Consider the following 14,041-nt stretch of genomic DNA (forward strand, 5'->3'; position numbering starts at 1 on the left):
ATGTTAAATGGCAAATTATTATGATTAACACTTTTGTAATGATAAAGAGCAAAAATATTTCAAAAATTACTTTAGCAAAAATCATTAGTCTATTCTGAACATTTTAGTCAACTCTGCATAAACACACACACACACACACACACAATAGCACAGTTTTGATTGAGTTTTGCGCCCATAAATAACTTATCAGGACTGTTAACAAGAAAAAAATCTGATAGGATGAAGTGGTTTCTATTTTATTTTTATACTTATTCTCAGGTAGAGTTTCTAGGGAAGAGTAAACTGAACCAAAAGTGAGAAATAGAAAATAAAGGGAGAATAAGGTACCTGGAAAATCCATCGCATTGATGATCAGTCTTATTTTCAGGTTTGCCTCTTGCAAATTTTGCCTAATTACGTAAATGGAGAAAAAAAACTATGTCACTAAGGGCATTTGATACCATAGGATCTGTGTAGAAATATTTTATCATACCCTAGTTAGAGTTATTTTAAGAAAATAGTTTTGTCCTATACAATTTACCAAACATTATCTCACTTGAAATAAAGGACTCCTTATATCATATGGGTTACTTGGGATCTGACCTCATTTTTCAATTTTAGTTTTACTACTTAAGTGTTAATGTAAAAGTTAATGATTCTGTTAAACACCATAAAACTCTATCCTGTGAGGGCAGATTGGTGATTTTCTCCTCCTGTAGATCTCTTCCTATGCACAAAGTCTCAAGACAGTCCAGCATCACCCAATCTGTTAATATCAATGCCATATGTAACTTCCCCATGAAATGCATCAGCACTGACCAAGGGGTAGACCACACAAACTACTTGGAGTTGCAGGTGCCGGCTGGTGGGCTAGGTGCACTCACTAGCTATCTGAGAGCACTGGGTTTTATACCCCAGCCTGAAAATGTGGCATGAGTCAAGGTCTGTGCCTTGAAATAAAAAAATGATAACTTGTCCCAGACCTGAGGGGTCCTTATCATATTTTAGACACATGAACATCACAATCAAGAACGCTGAGGTCCATTATATTATAATATGTCAAATAGACATGGATAACAGATAATTGTAGCAATATTTTCCCCTAAACTTTATAACAGTTTTTTCTATATTAGCACACCATATTTATCACTTTACTGTACAATGAACCCACAGGGGGTGCTAATTGGTCATTAATTAAATTTTAGCCTTTCAACACTTTTGTATTCTCCAGTGGCTTTATCTGCAATGAAGTATATAGTGTGGCCTTTTTAAAGTGCTGGAAATTCATGTCAGCTTTACTGTGCTGTGGATATAAACGGGTGAAATTCGGCCTGAGTGAACATCATTTCAGGACGGTTATAATTCCTTGTGACCCAAAGCTTACTAACCTTGGACCAAAGCCTACACATTGGAAAAATATTCAGTAAAGTAGATTATTTTAATATGACCAAACATTCTGATAGACTAGATTCCTCTTGAAAAGAGAATCTGATTGCTTTGTTTGAAAATTCTAGTGGGTTATGGCAGTTCTTCAAAAAACCACTAACACAGTGGAGTGAACTTTCTGAGATCCATCATTCAGTAATAAAAATATTTTCAAACTTAGTTTTCTTAGGGGAAGAATCCCTTTTGCCTTATACTCCCCCAGTGAAGTGGTTAATATAAAACTATTAATGATTAGCGTGGTAGCACTGAGAAATTTGCTGAGAATTCCAGAAGGTGTGGATTTTTTTAAATGTTTAATAGGTATATTTCACACTAGTGCAAAGGATATTGAAGCAAAATAGAGTTTGCCTCAAGAAATTTCTAAACAAGTAAAATAATGTGAGATACAGGGCCAGTGTCAGAACCATGTAATGTGTCTTCAAGATTTTGAATGCAGGCCATCCCATTAGGGGATTTTACTTTGGTGATGAGTTAATCACAACCTCCCAGTGTGTCCAGCTATTAAGGAATAGCTACTGCACATTGACTTTCACGATAACTATAATAGCATTCGGAAGAGTTTTTTGGTATTTTTATTTTCTGTTTTTAAACAAAGTAGCCCTTTTGTTTAAAGAATTTACCCTTAAGAGTATTAGAATTTCAGGGGCATCTGGGTGGCTCAGTTGGTTGAGCATCTGGCTTTGGTTTTGGTTCAGGTCATTGTCAGGGTCCTGGGATCAAGCCCCCCGTTGGGCTCCATGTTCAGTGGGAAGTCTGCCTGGGATTCTCTCTCCCTCTCCCTCTGCCCTCCCCCTCTGCCCTCCCCGTGTTCGCTCGCTCTCTCTCTCTCAAATAAATAAATAAATCTTAAAAAGATGAAAGTATTAGAATTTCAATATGAAAAAAGCTTCAGCTAAATTATAGTTAGTTTTCCTTTGTACTGTTTCCACATTTACCAGTTATAACCTAAAGGTAACTTTGACTTTCATAGTAGTAGTAGAAATTTAGTACATTTTTATATTGTAAACATTCAGAAAACTCCTTTATACAATGTCATGTTTGATTCTTATAATATTTACTGTGAGGCAGGTTGGCATTTTTCTGGTGTTGTATAGATAAGGAGGCCAAACCTTAAAAAAAAAAGGAATTTCTAGAGTACGTAAGCTAATATCAGACCTAAACACATAGTAGGTGCTTAATAAATGCTGGTTAAATAAATGAATGAACAAAATAAGCAATGAAGAACTGCTTCAAATTCTTTGTGGTGTGAGGTCAGATATAAATACAAGACGAGAAAGTAACTACAACATGCCTTCTAACCCAAAATAGTCGAGATGAAAAGAAAGCAGACTTGGGAAATTCACCGTGATGGTGTCTGTCATTACTCAAGGAAAGAGAAACATGTTAAATAACGTAGAATGCTCTCCATCGCCGAACCGTACACAGATGTGTAATACACAGTTGCCAATTACTGAATGCCAAGAGGTTGATGCTTCTCATTAGTTATATATGTTTTTAAGTGAGCCAAAAGATAGAAAAAGTCAAGCAGTTCTCACCCCCCACATAAATGGAAACCACTTTTCCTTCCGTCTGGCTTCAGAAACACGTCTCGATTTCCTTGAGGGAGATGATGACTGTTCTTTAACTGGTTGCGCGTCAGCTTTTTCCTCTGATTTGAGAGGTGGAGTTAAGTGTGAACTGCTTAAGAATGCACTGTTTTCTGTTTAATTTGGCTGCGGAAGATGGAATTCATTGAGCTCCGTCTGTTCAAGTGAACTTTAAGCAACAATAAGCAAAACATTTGTACTTCTCTCTGCACACGGAATAGAAATGTGTCTGGCGAAAGAGACAGTATGGATATAAAGACCCATGGAGGGCAATGGAGGGGTGATAACAACTTCTTATCTCTAATGTTGGCGCATCCAAAGCATTAAGGGATTGTTGGGAAGAGTGAGCCTCTTTTTTTTGTTGTTGTTGAAAGTGAGCTCTGATATCTGGAATTCATCTTAATACTGTGTTAAAAAATGTACACCACCAACTCTTGCTCCCCACAGCTGCTATCATTAATGGGTGACCACTCTTTTCCCTCATAACTTAACTGTTAATGCATTTAATTGGTCCTTCTAGAACAATTTGGAATATTACAGAATTTAAAAGCATCTGTGAATTATAAATAATTTTAAAGTTTACATTTCTCTTTTGAACACCCAGTAAAGAGTATACATTTTCAAGTAGTTAAGTAAGTTTTATGACAAAGACGTGAATTTCATGTGGGGCTGTTGATTTTTACAAAAAGTATGAAAGTTATATCATTAAAATTGCAGCTTTTCTAAAACTGTTGACATTTCTATTGAGAATGAAAGGAAGCAATTGTGTAATAATGCATAATAGTTTATTTAGAATGACCGTATCCTTTAGCCATCGAAAACCATTGCTTTAAAAATGTGTTGTGTAATTTGGTTAGATGGTGGGGCGCCTGGGTGGCTCAGTTGGTTAAGCGACTGCCTTCGGCTCAGGTCATGATCCTGGAGTCCCTGGATCGAGTCCTGCATCGGGCTCCCTGCTCGGCGGGGAGTCTGCTTCTCCCTCTGACCCTCCTCCCTCTCATGCTGTCTGTCTCTCATTCTCTCTGTCTCAAATAAATAAATAAAATCTTAAAAAAAAAAAAATTTGGTTAGATGGTTTTACAAACGGTGATGTAAAATTGTTACTGTGATAGCACCAGGTTAATACGAGACCTATCTCTGTCAAACACACGTGACAAGACACTCTTCTCTTTGGTACCTAACTTCTCTTAGTCTTTGTGCACAACTATATATTCTCCTCGGGATTCTCCGTTTCTCTTAAGGTGGCTCAGGTAATTAATGAATGAAAAAAGGACTCTGAACTCTTTTTAATATGAAAGTTCAGAACTGCTCCTATAGGGCCGTGCTGAGAGAAATAACCATTTTAAGCTGATGGAGGAAATAACCTGGAAATTTACTTGGGTCTTGTGTTTTAACCTATTGTTCTACACTTAAAAGATCATCTTCTAAATGAACTTATTTTGAAGTTAAGCAATGCAATGACCGTATTGCTAGTGTTAAGAGAGGTACTTTGAAAATTACATACTTGGCTTCAGAATTAACATAGCAAAATACTTGCTCCAAGGTTATCTGTCTGTAAAGACCCAAGATTATATCTTATGTATGATAATTTAATACTTGGAACAAAGTCAGCATGGATTTATGGTCCATTAATTTTTAGATATCACCAACTATTTATGTTTTATTTTCTTGATGGCTGAACGTACAACGCTTAAGGCACTGTAGATTTCCATTGGGCCAATCCTTAAAGCTAATCTTCCAGTGGTTTCATTAAAGGAAAGAAAATGTTAAAATATGTTTATACTATATGCAGAGAACCTTACATGTGGAAACATAAATGCATGCCACACATGTAAATCTTTTTGTTTACTTATGCAGCTTTCCTTCCAGGGATGATAGGTGCCCCAGAAACATTCACTAATCTCTGGAACCCCCCAGAGGGTAAGGAACAAGAATTATTATCTTCATATTGCAGGTGAAGTACCTAGGTAGGGCCAGATTAAATGACTTGGCGAGGTCTCTCTCTAAGTCAGTTATGAAGCTAGAAATAAAACTCCAGACTCTTGACTTTTCGTTCTCATTCTGAGTCATTGCGCTCCTGAAAACAGAGGAACCAGACCTGTCAGTTTTGTGCTTTTCTTCACTTGAAAAGTAACCATTGGTGTAAATCCTGTCCCTGTTAAGGAACCTTGCTGTGTGGCATTTGCACACACATGATACTGAGTCCCCGAAGGGCAATTTAGAGAGTACTCTGCCGTTACAGTGAATGAGCTCAGGTAGCAAAAGGATATCAGTAAGCCAGCTTCTTGAGGGCCCAGCCCTGTGAAGAAGGAAAAATGTCAGAAGTTTCCATAACTTCGGGGCTTTGGATAATTTCTTATTTTACTTTCTTCTTAATAATTTCAGATGGCCCATATTGTTACAGAGTCAAATTCTTTTTTTTTTTTTTTAAAGATTTTATTTATTTATTTGACAGAGTGAGAGACAGCGAGAGCGGGAACACAAGCAGGGGGAGTGGGAGAGGGAGAAGCAATGTAGGGCTCGATCCCAGGACCTTGGGATCATGACCTGAGCCGAAGCAGACGCTTAACGACTGAGCCACCCAGGCGTCCCCAGAGTCAAATTCTGAAAGGCGTGCTGCCTGCCCTCAACAGACACGTATCCTAACGCTAAGACGCGCTTAATGGTACAAAATAAGCCTTGGTATCACCTCAAACCTTTCTGCATATCCTCTCTTCCTACTTCTTTGATATTATTATTATTATTATTATTATTTTATTGGCTGCTTCAGTTAGACTCGAAAGCCAGAGTGGCCAGGACCCTCAGCTTTTCTCTGCTGGCAGGTCGGGTCCCTGATTGGCGACTGATGGGCCCTTCTGGGGGTTGTTCATCCATTCGTCCCCAGTAGCCAGGATATAATCACATCCACATCCAGTCTCTGCTCTCCTCCTCAGCTTGGTGCATCAGGGGCCAATGGCTTTAAATCACAGAGGTACTTTGTGCTCCAGTGCCTTTTTTTTTCCTGTGGACTACCTTCTAGCGTGACTTCACTTCTCCGTTAGTGAGCACTTTCCCCCATAAATATGACCGAACAGGTGTTGCTCTGCCGCTGAGTTTCCAGCTGTCGTCCTCCGACACAGACCCGGCCAAATCTGTTGTTTCGTCCTTTTCGGCAGACTGGAGAACCATCAAGCCTGAGATGGAGGTCTTCCTTGCAGGATATGGCAGTTTTGTTGCCAGAAGATGGTCGGGAAAGCCTGGCTGGCTAACAAAGACAGGCCTTCAGCGGCTGGGTGTAGTTCCAGTCCTGCATCCCCTTTGGCAGGAGCACAGAGGCTGCTGCAGGATGGCCAGCCAGCAAAATTAGGAAATAAGGACCTCTTTTATTTACTCAGGCTGCTGAATCATGGGCATTCCTGTCTGCTTGGAGAAAAGTCAGGCGGCTCTACTTTCCACTGAAAGTCTCAGGAGTGTTGGAGACTTTCATCTTGGAGTGTTCACACACTTGTTTTAATGTGCTTTATGGAAATGGTGAAACTCAGCAAGTACAGTTGCTGTAGAAAAACATCTGCACTAACTATGCACACACATTTGCATCTTTAAATAGACTTGGAGGCCGCGGAGCTGGTTTCCAGCAAAGTTTCTTTCTCCCCGCCCCCCTCCCCCGGCTGTAAGAGCTACAGTTCTCTGAGAGTCACCTAGTGTGAAGTGATTCCAAAAATTAAAATGTAACATGGACATGTTAAGTACTTCACATCGAAATGCAGAAAACCTGCCATTACATAGAAAGACATTCCTGTAAGTAGCACTTAGTCAGTGCCGAGGGGAAAAGGAGAGTTCGAGTTGATTCAGAAACCAGCTCTGGAAGAATCCTCCATAGTTTCTTCCATGTGAAGAAAAAGAACTTGAAAGTGTTCAAATCTATATTAGCCATCTAAACATAGTCTGCGTGGTGACTGCCAGAAAGCTGAAGTTCATGGGGACGGGCAGCTTTCGAAGACTTAGGTAGACCTCAGAGAATATTGGCCACACCACCATCACCACCACAAAAGTCTTGGGAGACTGATACCCTTGGAGCTGGGACCAACCCCACTGGGAGTTTTGTCACTGAGTGCTTTGTGTGTCCCTGGAAGCACACATCCGCTTATAGTACTAGCAAATGAGTTTTTTTTACCATTTAGATTTTAAAATAGAAATCAGCCTTTCATGAAACCTTTATTTATTTTTCTAAAAGTAGCATTCCCTGCTCAAACTTTTTACTCTGCTCCGTCTATTCCATCCCCCAGCCTAAGCCTTCTGAATCCTGTACTCTGTTTTCATGTATTTCAGTTACAAAGACACATCATCTGTGATTTTCACTTTCTTTTCCCCCAAGACCAAATAATAGGGGTCGGAGAGACAGAAGAGAAGGTTTCCAGCTCCCTTGAATCCTGGTTGAGTAAAAACTTGATCCTAACCCTCAGCTCACTTGACATGTTGAAATTTACAAGCTTAAGAGAACAGTTATGTAATAGGTAGAGTCAGGCATGGCCCACAGACAAGAACCTGATTTAAGAGTGGTTATCAGGGATTGCACACTATTTATAGTGGTCGATTGCTCTGTAATTCTTTGTACATTTGTATAATAGTATATCATGCCTGGACACAATCTGCAATTTAAGAGTAAGTTCATTTGCTAAATTTTTAGGGTCAGTAGTTATTTTCTTCGAGTCTAGATTCATGACAAATTCTGATTCACTGTTTTCCCAACTATACCAAGGAGATGATGTGTTTGAAAATATTTTTCAGTGCAACAACAGGATATAAGCCTAAAAGATAAATGTGAAATATAGATTTTTACCTAGAAAGCTGAGCAAATTTAATAAATAACAATTGCTTTCACTTAAGAGAAATATTTTAAAACTTTGGTGTGTCTTTAGGTGCCTTACAGTTTTTTAAAAGGAAAGCTAGAATCACCATTGAGGTTTTTGTTTTGTTTTGTTTTAAAATTTTAAAAATCATTTTTCTATCTGTCTGATGGTGAGTTGAGCTTATCTGTCTACGCATTCACCTTTAAATTTAAATCAGACCCACAATTATCGACCCTTTCTTACGCTGGAAACATGTTGGGTTACAGACTCATATAAATGAGGATGCAAAATCATGCGATTTTCAACTTGTATTGCGAAGCTTTGTTGCCGTGGGCAGAGATCCAGGAATGGTGTTTGCTTGTTTTCTCAGAGTTAGATGGTTGCCATCTGGCATTGATAGTGAGATGGTGTTGTCATCAGTTTCTAGATGCAGGAAAGGAATGATCCTCATCTGTTTCCTGTGGATAAGCAAGAGGTTGATAATCTAGTAAAATCTTGTTACCTTAAAGAAAGCAGACGTGGAATTTGTTTACATACTGCTTGCCAGTTTCTACTTTTATGTTAATAATTTAGCTTGCTAGTGAACTTGAGCTTTGAAGAATGTAAAAACTTATTTGATCACATTCTAATTGGATTTTATTAGAATATCCTAATAATATTCTAATTGAACCTATTATCCTACTAGGATCACTATGCCCACCAGTTCCACTCGATAGTCTTTACTCGGCTGCATTTCTGAAAAATCTTGCTCTTTTGCAGAGTGAAAAGCTTTTACAGTTTCTTCTCGTCTTGAATGATAGATTGTTTTGAAAAGCAAAAAAGAGGTTTTACAACCTACTTGAGAAGGTCTTATTTTCCACTTGGATGTTAAGAAAGCAACAGAAATAGGAGTGCACGTTTGCCAAGAACATAGTTAAAAAACACCTAATATAAGGTAGAGTTGCTTTATGGATAACTTGCTAAGGTTATATCTGGCTTTCAGTCTTGTTTGTCTTCTCTTTGTTACTCATAAATCTTTCAGCATTTACCATAATCATTTATCACTTTTCCTGTTTCCAGTTTTTCACAAGTCGCTTTGTCTCTGCTCACCTCAAAGTGCAGGTCCTGTTTGGCTAAGGAAGTTCATGCTGCTGAAGCTTTTGCAAAAGGAAGAAATGGTGGGCCACCTCTTGAACTTTCCAAACAAAATACACTATTACAATCTGGCCCTTGTGAAACTCTCATTTTTTCTTGATCCTGGCTGATCCTAGCTACATGTAATATCTAGCGGTACCCTACTAACATTTAATAATCCATTTTCTGGCCTATGGTATTCGAATCTTTCAGTTATTGAAGAAATCCTGGTTGTCTTTCATTACACAAGACGTAATTATTATTGTGTTTTCTGTCTTCCTCCATGTGCTTACTTTTTAATATTTTTTTGCTGAAAGCAATAAGGTCTATATCAATAAGAACCCCATAAAAGATTTTGGTCTTCAGAATTGCCTTTTTATAGAAAAACAAGCAAAATGCAGAGGGAATTTTTTATTAAATATTAGACATCTGGGTTGACTGCATTAATTTTAAATCATTCCTGTAATATTTCCTCTTTTCATTTGGTTCTTCAGATGCTCACATAATATGCAAATCATTTTAGGATGAATACAGAAGAAACATTAAATATATTAAAATCTGCATTTTAATAAAATTGTCGATGTGTAATATATACCTTGCTTCTAAGGAAAAATGATAAAAAGTAATAAGAGGGGTAATTGAGACATAGAACTATTTAATATCTTTTTATATTTTACAACCCAGTAAAAAGTAAATGTAGAATAAAAGCTTTGGGCTCAGATTTGAAAGTGTTCCACTCAAATATTTTGGCTTCCAGTTCCCCTCCCCGCCCTGCGAAAGGTTCTAGACGGTCCAACTGTTAATGGACTTTTTGAAATGGTATGGTAAACTCGTTCTCGAGTTCTCAGCACGTAAGATGAATTGTTCCCTTGCTTCTCATTGCAGATGGAGTGGATGTTGAAGATGATCCCACCTGCTCTTGGCCGGCTTCCTCACCTTCTAGCAAGGACCAGACTTCCCCTAGCCATGGAGAAGGATGCGATTTTGGCGAGGAAGAAGGTGGCCCTGGACTCCCATACCCATGCCAATTCTGTGACAAGTCCTTTAGCCGCCTCAGCTACCTAAAGCACCATGAGCAGAGTCACAGTGACAAACTGCCTTTCAAATGCACCTATTGCAGTAGGCTGTTCAAACACAAGCGGAGCCGAGACCGCCATATCAAACTCCACACAGGGGACAAGAAGTACCACTGCAGTGAATGTGACGCCGCATTCTCCAGAAGTGATCACTTGAAGATCCACTTAAAGACTCACACGTCCAACAAGCCATATAAATGTGCCATTTGTCGCCGTGGGTTCCTGTCCTCTAGTTCCTTGCACGGACACATGCAGGTCCACGAGAGAAACAAGGATGGGTCCCAGTCTGGCTCCAGGATGGAGGACTGGAAGATGAAGGACACTCAGAAGTGCAGTCAGTGTGAGGAAGGCTTTGACTTCCCGGAAGACCTCCAGAAGCACATCGCGGAGTGCCACCCCGAGTGCTCCCCAAACGAGGACAGAGCGGCCCTCCAGTGTATCTACTGCCACGAGCTCTTTGTGGAGGAGACGTCCCTCATGAACCACATGGAGCAGGTGCATGGCGGGGAGAAGAAGAACTCTTGCAGCATCTGCTCGGAGAGCTTCCACACCGTCGAGGAACTGTACAGCCATGTGGACAGCCACCAGCAAGCCGAGTCGTGCAACCACAGCAACAGCCCCTCTCTGGTCACAGTGGGCTACACGTCCGTGTCCAGCACGACTCCGGATTCCAACCTCTCCGTGGACAGCTCGACCATGGTGGAAGCTGCCCCCCCAATCCCAAAGAGCCGGGGCAGGAAGCGGGCTGCTCAGCAAACCCCTGACCTGACCGTCCCCTCGAGTAAACAGGCCAAAGTGACCTACAGCTGTATTTACTGCAACAAGCAGTTGTTCTCGAGTCTGGCGGTTCTGCAGATTCACCTGAAAACGATGCATTTGGACAAGCCAGAACAGGCCCACATTTGTCAGTATTGCTTGGAGGTATTGCCCTCACTCTATAACCTGAATGAACATCTGAAGCAAGTGCATGAAGCTCAGGATCCAGGTCTGATTGTTTCTGCCATGCCTGCCATAGTCTACCAGTGCAATTTCTGCTCTGAAGTTGTCAATGACCTCAACACCCTTCAGGAACACATCCGATGTTCTCATGGATTTGCGAACCCTGCCGCTAAGGATAGCAATGCGTTCTTTTGTCCCCATTGCTACATGGGGTTTCTCACTGACTCTTCCCTGGAAGAGCATATAAGACAGGTCCATTGTGACCTCAGTGGCTCCCGATTTGGGTCTCCGGTGCTCGGGACTCCGAAGGAACCGGTAGTAGAAGTCTATTCTTGTTCTTATTGTACAAATTCGCCAATATTCAACAGTGTTCTTAAGCTGAACAAGCATATCAAAGAGAATCATAAAAACATTCCCTTGGCCCTGAATTATATTCACAATGGGAAGAAATCCAGGGCCTTGAGCCCCTTATCTCCCGTGGCCATAGAGCAGACATCTCTTAAGATGATGCAGGCGGTGGGTGGGGCACCTGCGCGTCCAGCTGGAGAATATATCTGTAATCAGTGTGGTGCTAAGTACACTTCCCTGGACAGCTTTCAGACTCACCTAAAAACTCATCTCGACACTGTGCTCCCCAAACTGACCTGCCCTCAGTGCAACAAGGAATTCCCCAACCAAGAATCCTTGCTGAAGCATGTTACCATTCATTTCATGATCACCTCAACCTACTACATCTGCGAGAGTTGTGATAAGCAGTTCACGTCAGTGGACGACCTTCAGAAACACCTGCTGGACATGCACACCTTTGTCTTCTTCCGGTGCACACTCTGCCAAGAGGTTTTTGACTCGAAAGTTTCCATTCAACTCCACCTGGCTGTGAAACACAGTAACGAGAAGAAAGTCTACAGGTGCACGTCTTGCAACTGGGACTTCCGCAACGAGACTGACTTGCAGCTCCACGTGAAGCACAACCACCTGGAAAATCAAGGCAAAGTGCACAAGTGCATTTTCTGCGGCGAGTCTTTTGGCACCGAGGTGGAGCTCCAGTGCCACATCACCACTCACAGTAAGAAGTACAATTGCAAATTCTGCAGCAAAGCCTTCCACGCAATCATTCTGCTGGAGAAACACTTGCGGGAAAAGCACTGTGTGTTTGAAACCAAGACTCCCAACTGTGGCACGAACGGGGCTTCTGAGCAAGTGCAGAAGGAGGAGGTGGAGCTGCAGACCTTGCTGACCAACAGCCAGGAGTCCCACAACAGTCATGACGGGAGCGAAGAAGATGTGGACACCTCGGAGCCGATGTACGGGTGTGACATCTGTGGGGCAGCCTACACCATGGAGACCCTGCTGCAGAACCACCAGCTCCGAGACCACAACATCAGACCCGGGGAGAGCGCCATCGTGAAGAAGAAAGCCGAGCTCATTAAAGGGAATTACAAGTGCAACGTGTGCTCTCGAACCTTCTTCTCTGAAAACGGCCTCCGCGAGCATATGCAGACCCACCTAGGCCCTGTCAAACACTACATGTGCCCCATTTGTGGAGAGCGGTTTCCCTCCCTTTTAACTCTTACCGAACACAAAGTCACTCATAGTAAGAGCCTTGATACCGGGAACTGCCGGATTTGCAAGATGCCTCTCCAGAGCGAAGAGGAGTTTTTAGAGCATTGCCAAATGCACCCGGACTTGCGGAATTCCCTGACAGGATTCCGCTGCGTGGTCTGCATGCAGACCGTGACCTCCACCTTAGAACTCAAAATCCACGGGACATTCCACATGCAAAAGACAGGGAATGGGTCCGCCGTCCAGACCACAGGGCGTGGCCAGCATGTCCAAAAACTGTACAAGTGTGCGTCTTGCCTCAAAGAGTTTCGTTCCAAGCAGGATCTGGTGAAACTTGACATCAATGGCCTGCCATACGGTCTGTGCGCCGGCTGTGTGAATCTTAGTAAGAGCGGCAGCCCAGGCATCACCATCCCTCCCGGCACGAATAGGCCGGGCTTGGGCCAGAATGAGAATCTCAGTGCCATCGAGGGTAAAGGCAAGGCGGGGGGACTGAAGACTCGCTGTTCTAGCTGCAACGTCAAGTTTGAGTCTGAAAGCGAACTCCAGAACCACATCCAAACGGTCCATCGAGAGCTCATGACGGATAGTAACAGCACGCAGCTGAAAACTCCACAAGTGTCGCCAATGCCCAGAATCAGTCCCTCCCAGTCGGATGAGGTAACTTGCCTTTTTACTATTTGCTCTTTAACCTCCTCAAGAAGCCCTTGCCGCTCGATGTGTCCACTTTCTGCAGCTTTATTTATTGTCATGTGCCGAGAGATGCTTAGATTGAAATGCAGTGGGTTTTTTTTTCCCCCCATAGCCATTAGCCGGCAATTACTTGCTTCTTGATAAGCAGCATTTTGGCTTGAATGGTGCAAAATAGGACTAATTCCAGTCTCCCTAGGATATTGTCTTCTCTATGACTGAAGAGATCAGCACTCATGCCAGCACCACTGAGATCTGGAATCTCAGCGTAGCGTCACCGCGAGTTGAAATCCCCAGCTATGACTTGTGTGTATGGCAGAGAGATAATGACATAAAAGTAGGATGCTATGGGCCAACATGCTGGCTTGGAGTAAATTAAAAAGAATATATATATTTGTGGATAACAAATTGGGTAGGGGTGGCTTTATAATACCATGTTGTCAACACTCACTGTTTCTCTTTGTCTTCTGGGTGGTGAGCAAAATATTTTGCACAACAGGATTTTTTAAAAGCTCCTACATTTATCAAGCGCCACATGCCCAATGTTCCATTTCAAGGCATCCCCTTAAATATCCCCGAGTCTTCACTCCTAGGGTTTGGGTTTCAAAATTAAAGTGTTTTTTTTTTTTTTCTTAGTTTAAGAGTGGTTTCATGCCTTCTTTGCCATAATGAGTATGAAAAGTAAGTTCATTTACAACGAAATAGTTTTATGTCACCAGTCCTTGAAGCTGAGCAGAAGATGGCTCATTTTATTATAATTTCTTTATGCTTTATCACCCGGTTTCTAAGAGTTCTTTCCACTTCCCTACCTGCCCCTATT

The 14,041-nt window shown here is 41.7% G+C and overlaps 1 protein-coding gene across 5 annotated transcripts in view; it reads left to right on the top strand.

Annotated features, from left to right (window-relative positions):
- The window catches only part of ZNF521 (zinc finger protein 521), a 274,395-nt gene that overhangs the window by 105,009 nt on the left and 155,345 nt on the right, over positions 1-14,041 (top strand). For all 5 annotated transcript variants that reach the window (XM_034995731.1, XM_034995732.1, XM_034995727.1 and 2 more), the window contains one exon: positions 9,839-13,191. In XM_034995731.1, the coding sequence (XP_034851622.1) occupies positions 9,839-13,191 (3,353 nt within the window). The remainder of the gene's footprint in view (positions 1-9,838; positions 13,192-14,041) is intronic.

This window comes from Mirounga leonina, unplaced genomic scaffold (genome assembly GCF_011800145.1).
Source record: "Mirounga leonina isolate KUSES-001 unplaced genomic scaffold, KU_Mleo_1.0 Mir_93, whole genome shotgun sequence".
NCBI lineage: Eukaryota > Metazoa > Chordata > Mammalia > Carnivora > Phocidae > Mirounga > Mirounga leonina.